The sequence below is a fragment of the Eptatretus burgeri genome, chromosome 9 (assembly GCF_056783735.1).
Source record: "Eptatretus burgeri isolate ZD-2024b chromosome 9, Ebu_testis_v1, whole genome shotgun sequence".
NCBI lineage: Eukaryota > Metazoa > Chordata > Myxini > Myxiniformes > Myxinidae > Eptatretus > Eptatretus burgeri.
Window position 1 is genome coordinate 61,311,301 of NC_140969.1, and position 24,286 is coordinate 61,335,586.

Sequence of the window (24,286 nt, forward strand, 5' to 3'; positions counted from 1 at the left end):
ATGTCTGGAAGCGATGATGGATTCCATAACCTCTGCTGATGATTGGGAGAAGGCTGATTGGTCTATAGTTACAGGGATCTGTTTTTGCACCTTTTTTATGCAGGGCAGTGATGTTAGCAGATTTCCAAGCAGATGGCAGATGACCTTGGGAAAATGAGAGGTGAATAGAACAGAGAGAGGGTGAGCAAGAGCAGAAGAGCAGGCTTTGAGGACACGTGCTGATGCCGTCCTGGACCGGTTGCAGAATCTGACTCGAGGTTTGAAAGCAAGCTCTCCACCTTGTCAGGAGAAAAGGATACAGAGTCCAGGGACAGTTGGGTGCGACTGGGTAAAGTGGGTAGAGATAGTGATGGGTTTGGGACACAAGATTTAGCTGCAAACACCGAGTTTAGACATTCAGCTTTATCACGTGTGGAATCAGCAGTGCGGCCATTTGAGGTAAGGGAGGGATGGAGGGGGAACATACACCAGAAACAGATTTGATTAAACGCCACCAGGATTTTGAGGAGGGAGAGAGGTTTGAGAGTTCAGACTTGAGATGAGAAAGATGTTGTTTTCTGGCTCTCCTGAGGGTAGCTACACACTTGTTCCGAGCTTTGTGGAAAGAACTGGGAGTGTCCTCAGTTGGGTTTGCTTTCCATGAGGCAAAGGCAAGTTGTTTCAGGACAACTGCCTCGCCACAAGCTTCAGTAAACCAAGGGCGGGAGGAAGGGTAAGACAACTGAACACGAGAGGGGATAAATCTGTGCATGAGGGAGAGCAAGTTTCTTTGAAAGAATTCCCAGGATGAGTTGATGTTTGAGAAAGTAGTGATAGGAGACCAGTCTGTAAGTTTGATGGCTGCTCGGAGACCCTGCCAGTCGGCTTGAGTGAAATGCCAGACTCGACGGCGGTGAGGTGGTTCTCTGATAACAGCCAGAGAGATGTCCACTTTAACAAGGACGTGGTCAGAAGAACCAATTGGAGCGAAGGAAGAGCAGCAGATATTGTCAGGGAAATTTGTCAAAATCAGATCCAGAAGAGATGGAGTACCATTGGTTGAGATCCGGGTCGGGAAGTTGGACCGATTGAGTCAGTCCCAATGAGTCACAGAAAGCTTTGCTGATGTCCCATGGCAGGTGAGAGAGGTACCCACACCTAGCCAACTGGCGTGATGACAATTGGAAGTCGCCACATAAGAGGAAGAGAGAGTTTGGATGAGAAGATAGAAGATGGTCCATGTTTTCGGAGAGTGAGGTGTAGATGGAGTCATCACTGTTCGGTGGACGGTACAGTACACATATAAACATGAGGTGGGAGTGGAGGGGAAGCCGAAGCCAGAGGTATTCCTGGGGGTGTGGGGGAGTGAGAGCAGTGCAGGGAGAGTGAGGAATAGAGTCTTTGATGAAGAGAGCAACACCTCCACCAGGACGAGGCTCAGGTCTGTCATACCGTAAGAGGGAGTAACCAGGGAGAGATACTTGGGAGTCAGACACGTCTTGGGAGAGGAAAGTTTCTGTTAGGCAGATAATGTCTGGTTTGTCAGTGGCAACCTGCATGGAAAGATCTGAAAGGTTTGAGCGAAGGCCCCGGATATTTGAGGTCCACACTTTTTAATGAAGAGGTAGGGGAGGAGGCTTTTGGGTGCAGGAGGTGGAGGAGGCGGGGGAGGGTAGGACGAGGGACGAGGGGGGAGGTAAGGAGGGTTGCTGAAGGAGTGTGGGGTATTGCAGAATAGCGAGGGGAGGGGGCCGAATGAGGAGGAGAAAAGGCTCTGTGGTGCTGGGAGAGAGGGGGACAAGAGACAAGGAAGATGGCAGTTGAGGATTTGAGGAGGTGGAGTGAAGAGATGGAGGTGAGAGGGCAGTGGAGGGAGGCAGGTTGGTGGATGAGAGGGGGGCAACTTAGAGAAGGAAGAGTGAGGGGGGATGAAAGGTGGGAGAAAGGTGAGGGGGAATTTTTGAAAGAGGTGAGAGGGAGGCTTAGAGGGAGAAGAGTGGGATGGTTGCTTTGAGAGTGAGAGTGAGGGGTGAGGGGGGTGAGTTGGCACTGAAGTTGGAAAAGAATGGTTGATGGAAAGCGAGCATCCATGGCAAACTGTGGTTTTTAAAAGTTTTAGGTCAGAGATGCGATTTCACACAATTCTTGATGGATGCAATGAAGGCGAATTCAGAGCATGGAGAGAAGAAGCGCTGTAATAGTTGGATTTTTTAGGCAAGGAATGAAGGAGAGGTCGAAATGAGAGCAGTCTGTTAAAATAGCAGAAGAGTAGTGCATTGTGAAACAGTAAAGAGTACCACATGTGTGAGAGAGGAAGATGAAGCATTATAAGATCGTTTTTGTTGTTAATATTAATGTATGAGAGAGTTCAACAGATTAGGTCATGGAAGTGTAAAAAAAAAAAAAGAAATCGAGGAAGACGAGGAGGAAGTTAAGAGGAAGAAGAAGTAGCAGAATCGGGAGAAGTTGAGCGTGTTGTTGTTGTTGTTGTTGGGTATATATATATATATATATATATATAATGACCTCTAGATTATGCATAAAAAATATTATCATCCTAGCTCTCAAAGTTTGGGCGGCCGTCTGATTTTTATGTCAAAATTCGAAATTTTCTAAGTTCATGACCATGTGGCCTTGACCTTGTGACCTTAACCTTGGGACTAAAATGAAAAATTGAGCTCTGTGGGGCTATGCAGGTGCCATTGGGCTAACCAAATACTGAAACCCCTGCCAGATTCGACAACCCCCTCAGAGAAGATGGATTTTTATGTCAAAATCGCAATTTTCTAAGTTCGTGACCTTGTGACCTTGACCTTGGGATGAAAATGAAAAATCGAGCTCCGTGGGGCTATGCAGGTGCCATTGGGCTCACCAAATACCGAAACCGCTGTCAGATTCGACAAACTCCCTAGGAGAAGATGCAAATTGAAATTGGCTACCCCCTAAAAACACGTGTTTTTTGGGCGTGGCTCCGCCCATAATGGGGGGACCACGCCCATTTTCAGGAAAACACAACTCGATCATGATATAAACCTCCCACCAAAATTTCATCAGGATTGGATCAAAACCCACGGAGCTATGCTCGGGACAGACAGACAGACACACAACAATAACGAATATAGTGGTCACTTATATTTTTTCTTGAACCAATTATATTTTTCGTGAAAATATTTTTTCGTGAACCAATACTCATGGTGATAGCATGTGCGGAAATGAAATAAAGCAACGAGTGCTGACATCTCTGGGTGTTTATAAGTATTGCAATGTACCCAGCGATTCGTCGCTACAATGAACAGGCATTTGATAATACGAGTGAGGAAAGTGAAAAAAATCTTTGTCATTGAAAAATTGTTGCAGTCTGTTTCAAGTGAAGGGATGGTTGAACAGGCCAAAAAACATGGCGGCTTCAGACCCCAGTGAGGTTACCTAGGAAACACCTTCAGACCCCAGAGTGTGAGGTGGCCAAGGATTACCTGATGAAGGATAGAATTAAATCATGCCGTTAATTATCTTCAAAAGGGATGTTTTAATTAACCCAAGCACCCAATCCTCAATTTTGCACTTCCTAGTTTTCTTGGTATGCATGCAAAGTTTTAGGCTGCTAAATTTTTATGGTTTTGGAGTTATGTAGGACACACACACACACACACATACACATACACACACACACACACACACACACACACACACACACACACACACACACACACACACACACACTAACATTTGTTAGTATCGATAGATATGCTCATATCATTGATTGATAAGGACGATGTGTTAATTTCCAAAATCAAACCACAGATAAATACAATCACTGTAAGATTGTCCATGATACCAGCTCATATTGCTTACTCTTCTCGAATCAATATTTGGGGATAATTAACCTACACAAGGCATGCAGAGCATATGATACATCAGTTCAATTCGATATTGAATTTGAGAATTCTCCAAAATGCCATAATTATTCCTGTGAATATCAAATTGCTGTTCGTTCCCAATCATTTTTGAAATCTATTTGATATGAAATGTTTGATGAGAAAATTGATTGTCTTGCCCCAGATATACCAAAACAGCTATCATGCCACCCCTTTATACATCATAATATGCACTTGGCTTTCAGTTATAGGCCTCCAATGACCCAGCTAATGGTTACATGGGGAAAATTGAACATGGGGAAAAAAATTGGATTGAATATGAAGCTTCCTTTAATTACAAAGTCGGTCTTTGAAGACAAGTATGCAAAAGTAATTTACACTTATAACAAAGACAGTGAATTCATTTTGTTGCTTTTCTAAGCCCAGTGTTTGCTAAACAGTTAAGGTGGCTGGCTTAAGATCTTAGGGTCTTGAGGTTGAGCCCCCGTCGTTCCAATAAATAATACGAGGTGGGTTGGCTCAGCCTGTCATCCTTTCAAGTTTGGCAAAATGAGAGCCAGCTAGCTGGTAACAGGGGGCACTGCATTAGCAGCACAGCCACACTCTCAGAAAATGATGCAACCAGCAGCCACAGGCTGTATATGAAATGAATTAAATTTGATTAATCGCTTTTCTGTTCCCTCACAAGATTACTCATGATTTCTCTTGATCTTAGAGCTACGAGTAACAAAAATAATTTTTGTAACGTAAAAGGATGTAGGGATGATTGTTCCTCCAAAAAAATGTCAACAAGGTAGGGATGGTCACAAGAAAGGATCATATGAAACCATCCCAACATCTTTGTTTGAATGATGGTTGTCCCTAGAATGGACACTAACTGTGTGTATGTATGTGTGTGTGTGTGTGTGTGTGTGTGTGTGTGTGTGTGTGTGTGTGTGTGTGTGTGTGTGTGTGTGTGTGTGTGTGTGTGTGTGTGTGTGTGTGTGTGTGTGTGTGTGTGTGTGTGTGTGTGTGTGTGTGTGTGTGTGTGTGGTGTTATATCACACATTATTTTCACACACAGTTATCATTATCCAAAGAAAGATGTAGGGATGGTTTCACATGATCCTTCCTTGTGACCATGCCTCATTCCTACCTTGTTTACATACTTTTGCAGAGGAACATCCCCACATTCTTTTGCATTTATAAAAGTTTTTATTCCATATTTCTTTAATTAAAAAAAAGTGTTTACATGCTGGGGAATTTCATTGTTATTGCACGAATTTTTTTTCTTATGATTTGTGTTGTATTAAACACAAGCAGTCCCTCCCCCCCTCCCCCCACCCGAACCCAACCCCCTTTTCGGGTGGAATGACATGCGTACAGAAGGGGGATTTGAAGTGGAGTACAATTTTTGCTGAAGCTAATTAAGTGACGAAATTGATGTCATAGTAATTTCTGGTTCTAATTTCTGGTTCTAATTTCTGGTTCTGTTTTGTCAAGAGTATGTGACAAGAGTGCCTTTATTAACTATGTTCTACTACTGATTTACAAATGCTGTTGTAAAAACTTTATAGACGTGCTCACATTGTAATAGTACTGTACATTCTTTACAGACTAGCAAATACTAACCGTCACTTCACTCACAGAATGCTACAGCTAAAAGGGGGGAGGGAGAAAAGTGGGGGGAAGAGGGAGAGAGGGGTAGGGGAGGGGAGGGGGATTGAAGAGGAGGAGGGGAAAGGAAAGGAAAGATGAGGGAGGGGAGCGAGGAGGGTTGGGGGAGCAAGGAGAGGTGGAGAGAAGGAAGACAGTTTGAGGTGAGAGGAAGGGAAGGCAGACATGCGGTGGAGCATTAACTACGATTCATACTGTCTCATCAAAATGATTCTGCATAGAATAACAGTGAAAATGGAAACAAAATATTGTCTGAAATCCATTTTCTACCAATCATACTATAAACACTGCCTGGGCATGTCTGGAAACAAAACCCACTGGACACTTCCGGAGCCAGGTCGTCCAGACACAAGCACTGCTTGGACACATCCGGAGACAAACTCCCATCTGGAGAAAAACTCCTGTATGGACACGTCCGGAGACAAAATCCCGTCTGGAGACAAACTCCCGTCCGGTCATAAATACCACTCGGACACATCCGGAGCCAAACTGCCCGGAAACATTTCACGTGAACAGTACCGATTTTGAAGGTTTTTCGGTTGGTGCTAGGGAACCAAAGCGTCCCAAGCAACCATCACAATTTCAAAAGCACTAGCTCATAAGATGTACCTACCACCCGAGTTTGGTCAAAATCGGCCCACGTTTACTACCAATTATGCTGATGACAAACGAACAAACATCCGAACAAGCAGTCATAGACTGGTACTTACGAAATCGTCAACTTGACCTCTGACCTTGTCTAATAAAAGCTGTCTCTCGAGAAGATAGCGACGCAAACCAGAAGTTTCTACGATGATTCTGTACCAAACCATCAAAAATCGAATGTTTTGGATGTTTGACCTCACTGTGACCATGACCTTTGACCGATTGTGACCAAAATCTAATCAGCACTAGCCATCACCCTCCTGAATCACATGGTGTAATTGACATTGGTAGCTTCTTCCGTTCTCGAGTTATCAATTTTGGATGTTTGACCTCACTGTGACCTTGACCTTTGACCGATTTTGACCAAAATCTAATCAGCACTAGCCATCACCCTCCTGAATCACGTGGTGTAATTTGACATTGGTAGCTTCTTCCGTTCTCGAGTTATCGTGCCTACAAACAAACAAACAAACAAACAAGCAGTCATAGACTGGTACTTACGAAATTGTCAACTTGACCTCTGACCTTGTCTAATAAAAGCTGTCTCTCGAGAAGGTAGCGACGCAAACCAGAAGTTTCTACGATGATTCTGCACCAAACCATCAAAAATCGAATGTTTTGGATGTTTGACCTCACTGTGACCTTGACTTTTGACCGATTTTGACCAAAATCTAATCAGCACTCGCCATCACCCTCCTGAATCACGTGGTGTAATTTGACATTGGTAGCTTCTTCCGTTCGAGTTATCATTTTTTGGATGTTTGACCTCACTGTGACCTTGACCTTTGACCGATTTTGACCAATATCTAATCAGCACTCGCCATCACCCTCCTGAATCACGTGGTGTAATTTGACATTGGTAGCTTCTTCCGTTCGAGTTATCATTTTTTGGATGTTTGACCTCACTGTGACCTTGACCTTTGACCGATTTTGACCAAAATATAATCAGCACTAGCCATCACGCTCCTGAATCAAGTGGTGTAATTTGACATTAGTTGCTTCTTCCGTTCTCGAGTTATCGTGCCTACAAACAAACAAACAAACAACCAAACAGAAACGGAAGTCATCAATATACTTACGAAATCTTTAGATTTCATAAGTAACAAACAGACAGAATTACTGACAATAAGGGTCACCTATTTGGGCGACCCAACAGACAGACAAGTAACAAATTCATCAGACCAACATACTTGGCGAAATTTTTTTTTCGCCAAGTAACAATCTCACAAGATCATGCAAAACAATATATGTTGCTGATTAATTTTCTTTGTCATTCCACAGATCAATTTTTCTATTAACATTGAAGAAGCTGAACAAGAACAATGGCAGAATAACACGCTGCTCTGCCTGAACAGGCATGCTGAACGGGGCATGTACTATCACCTCTTGGTTCAGGTCCCGTTCTTTGCCATTACCACTGTGGTCATGCTGGTAACCTATTCCAAGATACTGCAAGCACTCAATATCCGAATTGGCTCACGCTTTTCCGTTACAGTGCCCAAGCGTAAGAACAGGAGGAGCAAGAAATCGGGTCAAAAAAGGAACCATGCGGGGATGGCCTTGACCAATGCAAGTACACTTCGTGAGAGCACACTCTCACACAGCAGTGGAGGACAAAACAATGTCGTTGTGGGTGTCCGGACATCTGTCTCAGTCATCATGGCATTAAAGCGTGCTGTCAAACGGCACCGTGAGAGAAGGGAGCGCCAGAAGCGTGTCTTCCGTATGTCCCTCATCATAATATCCACCTTCTTGGTGTGCTGGACGCCCATTTCTGTACTGAACACCGTGATCCTATGCCTAGGGCCGAGCGACATGTTGGTCGATATCCGGCTCTGCTTTCTTGTCATGGCTTATGGAACAACTATTTTTCACCCTCTGCTTTATGCTTTTACACGCCAAAAGTTCCAGAAGGTCTTGAAGAACAAGATGAAGAAGCGTGTAGTCTCTGTTGTGGAAGTGGATCAGCTCCCGCCAAGTGGCACCGTCATCCACAACTCCTGGGTGGAACCTTATCGGCTACGGAAGACCAAGCACAATGGCAGCAGCAACGTGAGTGACTGCTGTGTCTCTGAAATGGTGAGCCACACATAGCCTTGTGGTTGTGAAGAGTGACAAAACCCTGCTGCTGTTTTGGGCACATCCATGTTCCGATGACCGCAGAATGAAAATGACAAAGCCAATGTTTATTCATGACAAATTAGGCAAAAACAATCTCATCTCATGAAAAGGAAGCCTTGGACAAATTGAATACATTTGCAAACTCAAAATTGAACGTAAGAGAATGGACCCTTGAACTGCAAGTATATTAATCATGAGGTCTCTAAAGGGAGCTGTGGGATACTTAAATCCTTATTGACTCAGGCTTGTCAAAATATTAAAATGGACATAATTAAAGCATTGTGAAAAATATGCTTTCAAAACGTTTTGTTTTCCACTGGCCTATCTGTCATGTTTCATGTTCCATTGCAATGTAAGAAGCATATCAATAGTGAGTAACATGTATTGTAAATAAAACAACAGGATTTTAAGTGCTGAAATCTACATTGTCCATCCGTATGTAGCACATATTGTTAGTCCCTCAAATAGTGTTAAAGCTTTTACGTGTTGCATATGTTCTAGTTCCTTTATGTAATGCAAAAATGTTGGGGGTGTGAAAACTGGTTTAGCAGTCTATCCACTGACTTTACAACTACAGTTGTAGTTTGTGTGTAAGTGTATGTTAATGTGGAGAGACAATCTAATTCTTATGTCCTATCAATGAAGTTGATTAAAACAAAAAAGGCAAAGATGTACATTTACTTATATATTTATTTAATTTATTCTGGTTGCCACAGATAAAACGAAGTTTGAGAAATTGGACTGCTGGTGTAGTTGCACAGCACTTCTTGTTCAATTTCGATATAAAACAGATATTTTTATTTATGATGTAATCATGCATATAAGACAAAGGGAAATTTATACAAAGCCTAATAAAGAGGTTTCTGTAAATGTCAAAATCCCACATTGTACATAGATGGAAATGGCCGAAGGAATGCGATTGGAGTGAGGGGGTCGGCGGAAGGGGAATGGAAGAATATTCAGGATGGAAGGAGAAGCTTCCAAAAACCTAAATTACAATCCGTTACAGCTTACTGCGAGGCCGACTGGGGCTGTTAATGGAGTGCAGTTCAAGCACACATGCATAAACACAAACTATTGCAATAATAAACGGGCATTGTTGATGCATCGGTCACCTGCCCAATGAAAGTGTGCAAAATTAAACAAAAATAGAAGCAAAGTGTTGGATTTGTGTGCAGTAAAGGTGGTATAATTGATATTGTCTGGCTAAGTGATTAATAGCTAACTACAAACCACCTCATCAATTCCCAACATTGTGTTTCACAAAAGGAGGGCTTCAATGTCCGCTAAGCTTACCATATCCTCTGTAAAGGTCTCCAGTCAAGCTTGCACATTTCTTTTCATATTTGCACAGGTGGCCAAAGTGAGGCACTATGGTAATTATTGTTTCATTCATTTTATGTATTAAATGTGAAGAGTATATGCGTATGTATTTAATTTCATCATGAATAAAATCCTTAATCCCTAGAATTTTCCTCTTTTCAGTTCGCTGGATTTGACCTTCTCTGACATGGAATATGGTTCTCTGAAATGAATGTTCAAATTAAATTACAATTAAACAATCCAAAGAAAGAATGTGAATATTCAAGAGCCACAACAACGTCTCGATAAGTTGCATTTGGAATTGCTTGTGGCTGTTTGTTGTTTGTAGGCTGGGTCACGTAGAATCACATGGTAATCCAACCTGTGACATTAAAACTGTTCAAATAAAGGTTTTATGTTTTGGAAACATTTTTGTTCACACAATACATAATTGCAAAGCAGTTTTTTTTTAAAACAGGATTGAGGGCTCATAGTGGAGCATGCACGTGCATACACACACACACACACACACACACACGCACACACATGCACACATGTCACACACACACACACACACACACACACACACACACACACACACACACACACACACACACACACACACACGACACAACAAAGGACTGTTGGATGAAACAAACACAGCTTGGACAAGAATGGTCAATGGAATGTCAAAGGAGCTTGGAGGAAGTGCTCTCATTTACTGTGCACTCTGGGTACCAGCGACGTCACGACAACAGCGCCACCTTTCTCACCACATCCAATGGGGGCATTTCCTAAGGAGGAATGTCTTCCTCGCCATGGATGCCAGACTATGGGTATTGTCGATGTTCTATCCTTTTAAAATCTGAACATCAAGCAAGGGAGCAGTACATACCATTTTTAGCTCGCCTGTTCGAAGAACAGAGAGCTATAGCGATACCCCTGGCGTGAGCCTCAGCATGAGTGTGAAAATGTTAAAGTTTTTGGTGCAAGTTATTTTTTCCTTTCTAATGTTTTTATCTACCACACTATTTTTTATACGCCCAATATATATATATATATATATATATATATATATATATATATATATATATATATATATATATATATATATATATATATATATATATATATATATATATATATATATATATATATCGGGGCGTATAATGTGATACCTGTCGTCCGTCTGTCCATCCATCCGTTTCTGTCCACACTCTAACTCCCAAAGTTTTCAACTTTTACGTTTCATATTTGGTACGTAGGTACAGACTGTGGAGACGGTGTGTGGCGACATACGTTCGTCAACTAAAGTGGTTGCCAAGGTAACCAGGATGCTGTTTTCCATCCGTTCCTGTCCGCAAGCTAACTCCCAAAGTTTTCAACTTTCACGTTTCATATTTGGTACATAGGTACAGACTGTGGAGACAGTGTCGCGACATACGTTCGTCATCTCAATTGGTTGCCATGGCAACCAGGATGCTGTTTTCCATCCGTTCCTGTCTGCACTCACTCCCAAAGTTTTCAACTTTCACGTTTCATACTTGGTACATATGTAGAGACTGTGGAGACGGTGTTTCGTGACATACGATCGTCATCTAAAGTGGTTGCCATGGCAACCAGGATGCTGTTTTCCATCCGTTCCTGTCTGCACTCACTCCCAAAGTTTTCAACTTTCACGTTTCATATTTGGTACATAGGTAGAGACTGTGGAGACGGTGTTTCGTGACATACGATCGTCATCTAAAGTGGTTGCCATGGCAACCAGGATGCTGTTTTCCATCCGTTCCTGTCCGCACTCTAACTCCCAAAGTTTTCGACTTTCACGTTTCATATTTGGTACATAGGTAGAGACTGTGGAGACGGTGTTTCGTGACATACGATCGTCATCTAAAGTGGTTGCCATGGCAACCAGGATGCTGTTTTCCATCCGTTCCTGTCTGCACTCACTCCCAAAGTTTTCAACTTTCACGTTTCATCTTTGGTACATAGGTAGAGACTGTGGAGACGGTGTTTCGTGACATACGATCGTCATCTAAAGTGGTTGCCATGGCAACCAGGATGCTGTTTTCCATCCGTTCCTGTCTGCACTCACTCCCAAAGTTTTCAACTTTCACGTTTCATATTTGGTACATAGGTAGAGACTGTGGAGACGGTGTTTCGTGACATACGATCGTCATCTAAAGTGGTTGCCATGGCAACCAGGATGCTGTTTTCCATCCGTTCCTGTCCGCACTCTAACTCCCAAAGTTTTCGACTTTCACGTTTCATATTTGGTACATAGGTAGAGACTGTGGAGACGGTGTTTAGTGACATACGATCGTCATCTAAAGTGGTTGCCATGGCAACCAGGATGCTGTTTTCCATCCGTTCCTGTCTGCACTCTAACTCCCAAAGTTTTCGACTTTCACGTTTCATGTTTGGTACATAGGTACAGACTGTGGAGACGGTGTGTCGTGACATATGTTCGTCATCTAAAGTGGTTGCCATGGCAACCAGGATGCTGTTTTCCATGTCATAGCACAATTCTGTATATACTGTTACGAATTTGGAATTCGATTGCACACAACATACAGATTCCTTTAGTCAGCTATGTCTATAAGTGCTTGTTCCCTAGATAGCTCACCTTCCATTGTTTAAATGTTTAGAAATCGATTAGATGTGCTGCGGATCGATTTAATAGTTAGTGAGCGAACAATGGAGATGTCCCTCCCCCTCTTCTGCGAAGATGAAGAAGAGCCCTTCCGTCCCGTGATTCATGACGTTGACAACTCCCTCCCACCCGTGATTGAGCAGGGGATGGATCACGAGGGCATGAGTCACGCCAGGCGTGGGGGAGGGGGCGGAGAAGGATAAAGAGGAGATCCTTTCTTTGTTCGGGTTTGTGTGGTTGTTCAGCAGGCCGTCGGGTGCTGCTTGGTTCCCGGCTCGGTGCGACTCATTGGCCTCTTCTTGGAGGTGGTTCCTCGGGGAAGCGACGCATCGACGGGAAGGATCGGCGCCTCGTCTCACCAGCACGTATTGAGAAGCGCGAGAGGATTCGCGGGAGCGCGGGAAGGATCGCGGCTCACAGCGATTGGATCCAGCTCGCTCTCCCTGGATTCCCGGTCCGAACAACTTAAAGACCACACGAGGTGGAGAGGTTCGAGATAGGCTCTGGGTTTCAGCTCACCTGTCCTCCGAGCTGGAGCCCGTTATTAAAGGCCTCAGCCACCATTTCTTGGGTGTGTGTGTGTGTGCGTACGTGTGTCCATGGGCCCATGTCTCCGAAGTGGTAAAAATTGCTAAGTGATTGTGTAGAACGGGTGTTGTTCTCCTGCCTTGCGTATTGGCCTTGTATAATTGCATGTGTTTTGCCTTGTTTAATTGCATACGTGCATGCCTGCTTTCGTACTTTATTACAATAAATGTCCTTGTTTGAATGTAAACCTGTTCGTTGCGTCCTCTTCCCTTAGTTGAGCTGCCATCTTGCACTCGGAATATGGTTGGTTTTTAAATTGCTGGTAAAGTGATCGAGTCCAATGGGGCTCGCGATAATACCCCGCTCGCTTATCCCAAAACAGAGCGAGCTGCATTAAGCGGCTCGTGGCCCAGTGGCCCCGTTGAGGTACAATCTCTCGGTAATCTACCCGCGCGAATAATTAGGTAAATCGAATATTTGGCGATCGGACCCTGTGGCACGCGGGCAGAGTACGGACAAGGTTGTGGTGTGGTTAAAAACACACCCGTGGCTGGTTTTCGGCGTTGATCCAGAAAGCCGCGACTGGATTGTCTGTTCGGTGGGCGAGACGGCCACCATTGGCTAAACGCGGTCGTTCGCACGCCGGCGGGCGAGAATCAACAACACTGGTGTCAGGAGTGGGATACAGATTCATTCCCCTCCAAACTAAATTAACGGGAATCTGACCAAGGGTGTGTAGAGCGACCCTCCGTTCTCATTATATTCTGGGCTTTCAATTTTTTTATTACCAGTATGCAAGATGGCGGTTCAAGGCGAATGGGAGCAGTGGGTGATGGATTTAGAAATGTTAGAATCCATGATCCAGGACGAGATCTCCGTGCAGGACATTCCCAATATGCAGGTTGAACACCCCCCACAAACGAACCCAGAATCCAAAATGGGCGCAGCGGTGGAGGCCGCGGTGTATGACACCTCCCCTTCCCTCCTCCGTCAAAATCCCTCCCTAGTCCCCAGCGGATCCACGCCTGATGGTGAAGCGATTGCCGCAGACCCAACTGACATGGGCCAGCTATTCATGATTTTGCAAGCAATAAACGGAATGAAAAACGAAATAAATGAAAATGTGTGCAGGATGGAAAACAAGATGGATGGCTTGAATAAAATAATGCAAATATGCAAACATTGCGGGGTGAGATGCAGAGCATGGGGCGAGGCCTGCAGGCAGGCATAATCGCGATTGCATGCAACGAAACGCGGACGACGGAGCTCAAAATGGCGGTGCCACGTGTTGGAGCGAACGAGCTGGGAGGGAGTGCAACGGCTGTCCTGCCCACGATGGAAGCGGGGGAGGACAAAATAAGGCGGGAGACATGTAAGACGAGACTCGTGCAGGTGACAAAGAAACTGATGGTGACACAGAGGGAAAAATTAAATGGGATGACGAAGACGTGTACAAGACATGTAGAGATGAGGGATATAATAAAAGAAGTAAAATAATTAACAGAGACCTGGGAGATAGAAAAAGTAGAGGAGAGACTACACGATAAAGAAGGGGTGGAGGACCAACACAGACACACATGGAGTTGGTGAGGGACAATGAAGGGGAGCTCGAGGAATGTGTCGTGACCCTGTGCAAGCAGCCAGATAGCCTCCTTCAGGAATGGAGGGAGACGCTATGCGCCCTTGAAGCGGATTTCGACCAGGTGGGTCTGGTCGAGCTTTGCGAGGTAGAGGGGGCGAGTGCTGTTGACGGGTGCACACGGAGCTTGGGGGGAGTGAAGCCCCTGGGATCCCTTGTGGTAGAGCGAATCCCCAGCATAATTGTCCCGGCATGTGTGTTTACGAGTGTGGTGAAATGTGTGCTGAAACGCGCGCATAGCGTGGGTGGAAGGCCGTGTGTGAGTAGAACCACGTGTGCGAGTGGAATGGCATGCGTGAGTGAAAAGGTGTGTGTGAGTGAAACCCCCTGTGAAAGTGGAAGGCTGTGTGTGAGTAGAACCACGTGTGCGAGTGGAATGGCATGCGTGAGTGAAAAGGTGTGTGTGAGTGAAACCCCCTGTGCAAGTGGAAGGCCGTGTGTGAGTGGAACCACGTGTGCGAGTGGAATGGCATGCATGAGTGAACGGCCGTGTGAGAGAGACAGCGTGTGTGAGGTCGCTGTACATGAGGGAGATGACGGTCGGCATGCGGGAACACGCAACCGCGTGTCCGATTGTCATGGTGAGGTGTGTGAGCGTCGTGGCACGTGGGAGTTTGTGCGTGAGAGTGCGACGACGACGGTGCCTGATGGTGGACAAAGGCCGAGTAGCGGCCGTTGCTGTTTTGAGCACCGTGCCAGATTTGCACGGCAGCGCGCGCGGGGTCCGTGCTGTGCTACGCACGAGGCCACCACGTGCATGCTTGCGCGAGTGACATCTGGTCTGGAAACGTCCGCGGTGGATACAAGCCGACCCTGCAGACAGACAAAAGTTCGGCTGGAATAATTGAATTCGGATCGGATGGGTTCTCCAAGCGAGCGTGTGTGTAAAACTCCATGTGGCCTGCACTGCACGTTCTGTTTGCAAAGCGTGCGAAGAGGCTTCCCCGATGTGTCACTCGTACCCCGGCTTGCGTGAGAAATCGCGCAGGTTCGGGGTGCGAATGACGTCATCGGGGATTCTGCGGCATGGGTTACGGACGGGCAGAGCACATGTGCTCGCGTGGGGAACCCCTCGAACGCGGGGCTTGCTTTGGGATGCGCATTGACGTCGTGGCTGCATGGTTGAAATCCGGCAGAAGGGAATCCCTGCTGGATGTTACCGTCCAAGGGGACGAGGTGTGCGAACAGCTGCCATGACGTCACGCGCAGGTTGCGAGTTGCCGCGCTGGTGGTGCATAGGAAAAAAAAAAAGAGAAAAGCAAGTCTCGCCACTTCAAGTGAACAGGATCCCCAGGCAAGGGGTAGGAGACCCCCTTGCAGGGGGCACAGGAAGTACTAGTTAGGGGGATGGGTTAGCGATAGCTCGACCAGCTTCATGGGGACATGGGTTGGTTGTTCTCATGGAGCCCGTGGAATGTATTAGGTGGAGGGATTTCAGTTTAGATTTAGGAAATGGGAATTTTTTGGATTTTTGGAGACACGGACAGACTGGAAATGTGTAGTGGAGACGTAGCTTAGCTCCGTAGAGTAAATGGAATGTGCATGAGTTTTAAGGGATGACAAGGGAGCACGAGTTAGTCAGGGGATTGAATTAGGAAGGATGGCAGTATAGAGTGTTGGTGTGAGTTGTGAAATGGAAATTGTGTGAGGAATGAGTGTGGAACAGTGGGCCCAAGTGTGTGAGTGGAGCGAATGTGGTATGCATGGTGCAAATGACTGGTTGGGGGAAGGAGTGATTCCTACCCAAGTGACCCCGGGGTCAGTTTAATGTTATCTCGTGGGCTCGCTAAATTTACTAAAAGGAGGTCGTTTTGTTGTTGGTGTCGAGAGAAGACACGAAACCCGTTTGGAGGGGTGCAGGAGTTCATGGACCGGCTGGGAGCGTGGCTGTGGAAAGGTGAGTTTTGTTTAGTGGGCACACCGGGCACAGGACTAGTCGGTCAGAGTAGGCCAAGGGCCCAAGAGGGGCCGGGATAGTGTAGTGGGCACGGGCGACCCGTCGGAAACAGGACTCGTAGCGCCAGAATGCCGCCGGGGCAGTGTAGTGGGCACGGGTGACCCTCGGAAAGGGACCCAGGGCATCAACACGCCACGTTGGCATCGGAGGGGGGCAATGCCAGAGAGGGCAACCCCCCGCATAGTAGGGAACAGCTAGGCTCGGAGGCAGCCTGCGGGCCTGGGGGTGCCATGGTTAGAGTTCGGCAGAGGGGGAGTTCCTGCCAGTTGAGCCACGCTGCCCAGCCAGGAAATTGTGCGAGGGCACAAATGAAAATTTGAGGGCAAGGCCCAAATTTATAATGGACATCAACACAGACGACGGGAATCATGGTTTTTAGAACCGATAGTTTTAAAGTGTGAGGCGTTTTTGGAAAGCCCCGGGGTAGTTTCAGGTTTAATAAATGTTAGGGTAGTTAGGAGACGTACCCCTTCGCACCATCCATCCCTTCACTCGTTGTAGGCCGCTGGACTCACCGAGGTAGATTGCTGAACTCTGAGGAAGCCATTCTGAGGCTTTGTTGGGCCTCGAGACATGATGCTAGTCTCTCCCTATTCCCCTCCAGAGAGAGAACGTAGGGGTTGGGAGTAGGCTTGGTGGACATGAAAGGCTAGCAGGACAATGACGGTAAAGGGGGTGAGGGAGCCGATTATAAAAGGGAAATAAAAATAGAGGGGTGAAATTTTGTTGTGTTTTGTGGCAAATTAAGGGAGTGGGTTTGGACAGAGACAGGCAAAAGCGATAGAGTGGGGGGAGACAGTAGGTTAGGGCCGAGCCCGCCTTCAGAGCGGCCGGCACCACCGCACTCCCTCCAGATCTGATGGAACCACACCAGAGGCCGGCCAGCTTCATCGCCGGCCTGTTGTGCTGCAGCCGCCTGTTCTGCATGGACTTGCCTTTCCATGCCTCGTTTGCCTGCCTCTGCCATGACCCCATGCCTGCTAGCTTTTGTTTGCATTTGCCCCTGTGTCCATCCATCACCATGTGCGCCAGGACCATCCAGTTTTGCAAGGACTGCCCTGCAGGCAGCCCGTGCATCCATCATGTTCATTTGTTTTTGCTACCATCTCCATCCACTCCCCTGCACCAATGGGTTTCCTGCCTTCTCTCGACACCAACAACAAAACGACCTCCTTTTAGTAAATTTAGTGAGCCCACGAGATAACATTAAACTGACCCCGGGGTCACTTGGGTGGGAATCACTTCTCCCCCCAACCAGTCATTCGCACCATGTATACCACATTCGCTCCACTTACACATTGGGCCCACTGTCCCACACTCATTCCTCACACACTTTCCATTTCACAACTCACACCAACACTCGAAACTGCCATCCTTCCTAATTCAATCCCCTGACTAACTCGTGCTCCCTCGTCATCCCTTAAAACTCATGCACATTCCATTTACTCTACGTCGCTAAGCTACGTCTCCACTACACATTTCCAGTCTGTTCGTGTCTCCAAAAATCTAAAAAATTCCCATTTCCTAAATCTAAACTGAAATCCCTCCACCTAATCCATTCCATGGGCTCCATGAGAACAACCAACCCATGTCCCCATGAAGCCGGTCTACCTATCGCTAACCCATCCCGCTAACTAGCCGACCCTGCAGACAGACAAAAGTTAGGCTGGAATAATTGAATTCGGATCGGATGGGTTCTCCAAGTGAGCGTGTGTGTAAAACTCCATGTGGCCTGCACTGCACGTTCTGTTCACGGAGCGTGCGAAGAGGCTTCCCCGATGTGTCACTCGTACCCCGGCTTGCGTGAGAAATCGCGCAGGTTCGGGGTGCGAATGACGTCATCGGGGATTCTGCGGCATGGGTTACGGATGGGCAGAGCACATGTGCTCGCGTGGGGAACCTCTCGAACGCGGGGCTTGCTTTGGGATGCGCAGTGACGTCGTGGCTGCATGGTTGAAATCCGGCAAGTTGTTTATACCTGAACCTGACCTAAACCAGGAGCTGTGAAATAGTGGGAAGGATCTAATCCATAACAATTTTTATTATGACAGAGTGATCTAAAAGCTTCAAACACATCAGCTAACAATAAAACATCTGTTTTTAGATATAAATCATGATATTCTCCAAGGTTCTTTATCTTAAATATTTTCCATATTTCTTGTGCGTGTTTATATTCCTTATCACTTATCTCTTCTTCATAAAGGTTATTATAGAAACTTTCTTTTGAAGGAAGTTGTGTTTCTTTAAATCTCATAAATGAATCCATATAATCATAAGGATAAATTCCCTTACTTGTAAGAATTTTCTCTTTACTTTGAATTTCATTCCTTGTTTGAATTTCCTCTCTCTTGAGAATTCCTTCTTTAATCAGAATTTCATCTTTAATCTGAATTTCCTCTTTAGTAAGAATTTCATTCATTGTTCGAATTTTCTTTATAATTAGAATTTCATCTTCAGTTAGAATTTCTTCATTAATTTCCTCATTAATTAGAATTTCCTCTTTACTTTGAATTCTGTCTTTAATCTGAATTTCCTCTTTAGTGAGAATTTCCTCTTTTGTAAAGAATGAATTAAGATTTGGAAAAGAGTCCGTGGAGCTTAGATTTGATGCGAGGTAGGCTAGTGGTGTTCCCATAAACTTGTAAGAATCTAGAAACCTAATACGAGTTAAAGGTTTTGTGAATATCATTTTTGTAAATGAAATATACTTTTGACTTGTGTTTGTTATGGCAGAAATATTCCCTGGTGTTTTTGAAAGTTCATTTATAAATAGATGTGTATCATAGTTGGCGCTGTTGTGAAGAAAGACTGGAATAAAAGAAGGTAATTTATAATTAAGATTACAACAGGAATGAGCGGGACCTCTATATTTACCAGTAAGATGACAATGATCCCTAAATTTAGACTCATTAATTTCCCCCTCACAAATATGACAGATATTGTTCTTTCTCAATTCTAATTTTTCTTCTTTGGTTAATTTCATCGGTTCATTTGTTTCTTTCATTAATTTAGTGAGTCTTATACAATCCTTTTCTAATCGTTTTACAAACTCTTGTGAAGCTTTTTTTCCACTATAATGTTCAAGTTTATTATAGTTTTCTCCAACAGATGATTTGATATAACAGAAACCACAAGGAATATGTTTTTGATATTTATTTGTATATGATTCTTTTGGATTAGGAGAAGCAGTATTTATCTTTTTAAGGATACACTCAAAATCAGCGTATATCACAAATGGGTGCATGATAGATTTATTATAATCTTCAAAAGAAATCTTTTCACCAGGTTTAGGCATTGTAATTACAGCTGATTTATGATTACTACAATATTTTGAATGTTGTTCTAATCGTTCTTTTGTATGAAATGAATTAAGACATCGCTTACAAGGATATATTTTGTTTGCTGTTCTGAATACCTGAGAAGAGATTAATCTTGATAAATTATTGATGTATGTGTAATGTGAATTCTTTCCAACACTAAAATATAAAAGATCAATGTGTGTTTCTTCATTTTTATAGTTGTTTGAAATTTTTAATATTTGAACTTTGTTTGTATCCGTTAATCCATATACATTAATAGAAAGATTATTCTTTTTCTCAAATTTAGGAATATCTGTTTGTGGCATTGGGAATTTAAAATCTTTAATGTCCAAGGTATTCTCATATTTCATATATTGTTTTACTCTTTCTGAATTACATTTTGGTGGATGAAAGTGAGCAAGAACAGACCAGAGAAAACATTTATTATCATTGTTCTTAATATTAACAACTGCCTTTTTAGTTTTATTTCTTTTGGTAATTCAATATAAGAAGAAGCTTTAAGAGGGTTTGATTTTAGAATGTGTATATCTAAAAAGATGATTTTTTAAATATTGAATCCACTTCCTACCACTGTATTATCAACATCCTCCTCTTGTTTTGATAGTTCTTCATAAACCCCACTATTCAAAAAATCTTGAAATGATGTTATAAAATGAATATCTATTCTCATATAAGGAATTTGTTCTTCATCTTGTATTTTCACATTCATTTTCACTCCCATATAAAACTTTAAAGTTTTCATTTCTTTTTAATAACTTTTTCAACATCAGGTTTCACTATTTCAATTGATTCAGCTATTGATGATGGACCGGGTTTTCCAAATTGAAAATCCTTATTTTTATATGCCCTTTAAATGCCCCATCAGTGTTTTCAATATAATAGTCTCCCTTTACTTTAAACTCATTTTTCTTGTGTTTTTGTGATTGAAGATGTCTATTATAACTACTCTTCAAAACATCCTTTGAGCAGATATCACAATGTTTTCTTTCCAACTCAAGAGGAGATATTTTATGAAATAGATTAAATGTGTGTTTGTTGGTTCGGAGGTGTTTTCTATAATGTTTATATTTGTGATTACAAACATTGCAGTATGTTGTATTCACCATATTTATATAATAAATCTTTGCTTAAACTAAAATTTTCTTGATGAAAATTTCGTTTATTTTACAGGTGAATCTGTGCTTAAAACCATTTTATCCTCCAACTTTTTCACTTAATAAATACAATATTTCAAGACACAAAAGACAAGTTTCAATCAATCTCTTCATTTGTTAAAGATACTGAGAAATATGTCAAGGATGTAAAATTGAACAAAGATAAATATAACAACTATTGGATAAAAACAATTATGGTAAATAATATGAGTTCTTCAATTTCCTTCAGTGGAAGGGCTTTTAGTATACCTGGTAGAACATCAAAGTATCTCTAACAAAAGTTTCTCCTCTCCTTCTGGTAATATATTCAAAACTAGAAAAAGCAATGAAACAAGAAAAAGTATCAAAAAACAAAAACCTTATGGATGAAGCTTTAGAAAGAAAAGATAAGACTATCTGTAATATGCAAGGAGAAATTTGTATTTTTTTCAACAACCCTAAAGATGTAAATCCTGATGAAATAAAGGATGTAAATATATCAGGTGAAATGACATTTCGTTCAATAGTAGTTAACGATCATTTTAAAATCACCTTTAATATAAAAAATGTTGTCGTTGAATCTGGTAATGAAAGAAAGTATATTGATATTGATGGTAATATTATTAAATATGAGTCAATATATAACTGAAAGTATAGATGAATTTCAGTTTAAGTAAAGTTTTACTTTATAAATATGCTAGACTTTCCTGATTCTCCATATGACAAATTTGAGAATTGTCCTGCGTGTGAAAGATGGGGATTAAACACAGAGTCAAAAGCCTATAAACAATGTATATTCTGTGATTATCTTCTAATTAATGATAATAAAAAATATAAAAAGGAAAATAATTCTTTGAGATTTACACCAAAAATGAATTACTTTACAAGATTGATTAGAGAAATGAATGTAAAGTATGAGGGTGATAACACACCTTTCCTTACAAGGGAAGAAACTGAACGTATAAGAGAAATGTTCAAAGGATTGTTGTTATATATTATTCATGGTTGTAATTTTCAGGGAAATATCAACACAAGATATTGTATAAATAAAATAATGGATTATCTTGAAATTAAACCTGAACTTAGGATAAAATATAGAGTTTCTAAAAAAGCCAATAATAAATTAAATAACCTGTTTTCCAAATATATAAATGAATGATTTTTTAACCCATTTGGGAAAATAAGATAAAATTTAACAACCATAAAAATCTCCCAAATTCATTAAGATGTCTCATAGTTGGTTCAAGTGGATGTGGAAAAACCTGCTTACTTTTAAAGATGCTCCTCACTCCCAACTTTTTAGATTATGATGATTTAATAATTTTCACAAAGTCGAGTTTTCAACCAGAGTATTAACTACTCTCACAAGGTTTTAATGCTGGTCTTCAAAAAGAAGATATAATCGGTTTATTTAAACGTCAAAAAAACCTAAATGATTATAACATTGAAGATATAATTCAACTATTTTGTGATACACAGAGATGTAAAAAGAAATCAAATCCTATAACTTGTATTCTTAGTGATAATACGGATGATATACCATCTCCCCAAGATTTGGATAAATCAAAAAAGAACCTCGTTATCTTTGATGATTGTGTTAATGAGAGAAACCAAACGGTAATGGACAGCTACTACACAAGAGGGAGACATTCTTCTTGTAATTGTATTTATCTTAGTCAATCGTACTTTCAACTTCCTCATCGTTCCATCAGAAACAATGCTAATACTTTTATTTTATTCAAATTAAATTCAATAGATATCAATAATTTTTGGAGAGATAATTGTTCTACATTATGCAGTAAAAAGAAATTTGAGGATTACATGAAGCACACGACTGAAAAATATAAATATATTGTTGTGAAACAAGTTGAGATATTAAGGGATATATTTTTTGTTTTATAAACAATTACATATATAAATGACAACTATTATTATAAATCTTGTGGGTAAATCTGCTTCTGGAAAAAAACTTTCATAAATCAAGGTTCTTGTGTAGTACAAATGAGAATATTGTAAATTTATTTAAAAAACACCCCGTGATACGCATTGTATCAACAACAACTAGAGCAATAAGACCTGGAGAAGTAAAAGGTGAAGATTATCACTATATTTCAGTGGAGGAACATATGCGATTGAGGAATGAAGGTGAAATATTTGAGGAGGTTTCTCTTGGGACAACAAAATATTCACATTGTAAGAGTGAGTTAAGGAAACTAAAATCTGGTGGTCTTGGGATATTAGAAACTAATCCAGAAGGAACGAGACAAATTATTAAACATCTGAGCGGAGTGAAGATTTTATCATTCGGTTTTGATGTTGATGGAGAAACTCAACGCAAACGTATGAAAAGCAGAGATGCAAGTATTAGTGAAGAAGAAATTACAACTCGCATTAATGTTAATAAAGAATTTGATGAAATATTTAAAGAAAAGGATTTATTTGAACCCATCTACTTGAATGATGAAGAAAAGGAAAATTACCCTGTTGATCTTTACAATTCATTAAATGATATGTTATAATAAATAAATGGATGCAAAAGAAAGAGCAAGAAGATTTAAGGAACATCAAGAGTTGGTTTCAAAAGTTGTAAAACAGCAGGAAGACATAAAGAAGAAACGAAGACAGAAACTAACGGGCGAAGAAGCATTTGAAAGAAAACAAGAGAAAATTTTTAAACCACTTTTAAAAACTTCCCAAGAGAAAATGAAAGATGTTTCCACAGTTCCCACAGTAGAATATACTCCTAAAAAACTTCAAATGTTAAAAGATTTTGATCAAATGACGGAGGAAGAATTAGAGCATTTAGGAGAATTAAAGGTATATGATGATGAAGGTTTATTTCAACAACTGGAAGAGATTAATCAACCCCCTGATTATATTGTGAATGCTCTTCAAAACAATGAATATTCAGCGGATTCAAAAACCAAAGCAGGACTCATTCCAACAGAACAACCAGCAATATTTCATCTTCTTCAAGAAAAGGTATTGATATTTAATTATGAATTAAGGTTCTTAGGTTCTGCTCAACCCCCTGTTAAACTAACTCCGACATTAATGTTTCTTCTCACAAAAGATGGAAGACAAGGTTCAACTGTGAGGGATGAATCAAAGTATATTGATAAACCATTGGATATGAAAAATAATGATGATAGAGTATATATTGATCTGCTAAACACTCTAAATTATAGGGTTAGTATTTCCAGTAAAAGTAGGAAAAATGAGAAGGAGAAACACATTATTCAAGCTTTAAGTATCCTTGGTTCAGGTATTAGTTTTCTTCCAAATGACCCATCGCAATTAGTTAATAGACTGTTATTGTTGTTAGGTAGTAAGAAGGCTGGAAATAACAATTGTTTTAATGAAGCATCAGCCATTTTAGACCAGTTGATGAACATGAAAATAATTAATAAATCTCAATATAAAGACATTTTATCTCATATTAAATAAGATGAGAAGCACAATCCTGAGTTTTAATTTC

The 24,286-nt window shown here is 42.0% G+C and overlaps 1 protein-coding gene across 4 annotated transcripts in view; it reads left to right on the forward strand.

The window, feature by feature from the left end:
• Positions 1–9,994, forward strand: part of GPR22 (G protein-coupled receptor 22) — a 183,553-nt gene extending 173,559 nt beyond the window's left edge. For all 4 annotated transcript variants that reach the window (XM_085895315.1, XM_085895313.1, XM_085895314.1 and 1 more), the window contains exon 5: positions 7,437–9,994. In XM_085895315.1, the coding sequence (XP_085751441.1) occupies positions 7,437–8,249 (813 nt within the window). In that variant the 3' untranslated portion in view covers positions 8,250–9,994. The remainder of the gene's footprint in view (positions 1–7,436) is intronic.
• Positions 9,995–24,286: the final 14,292 nt, after the last annotated feature.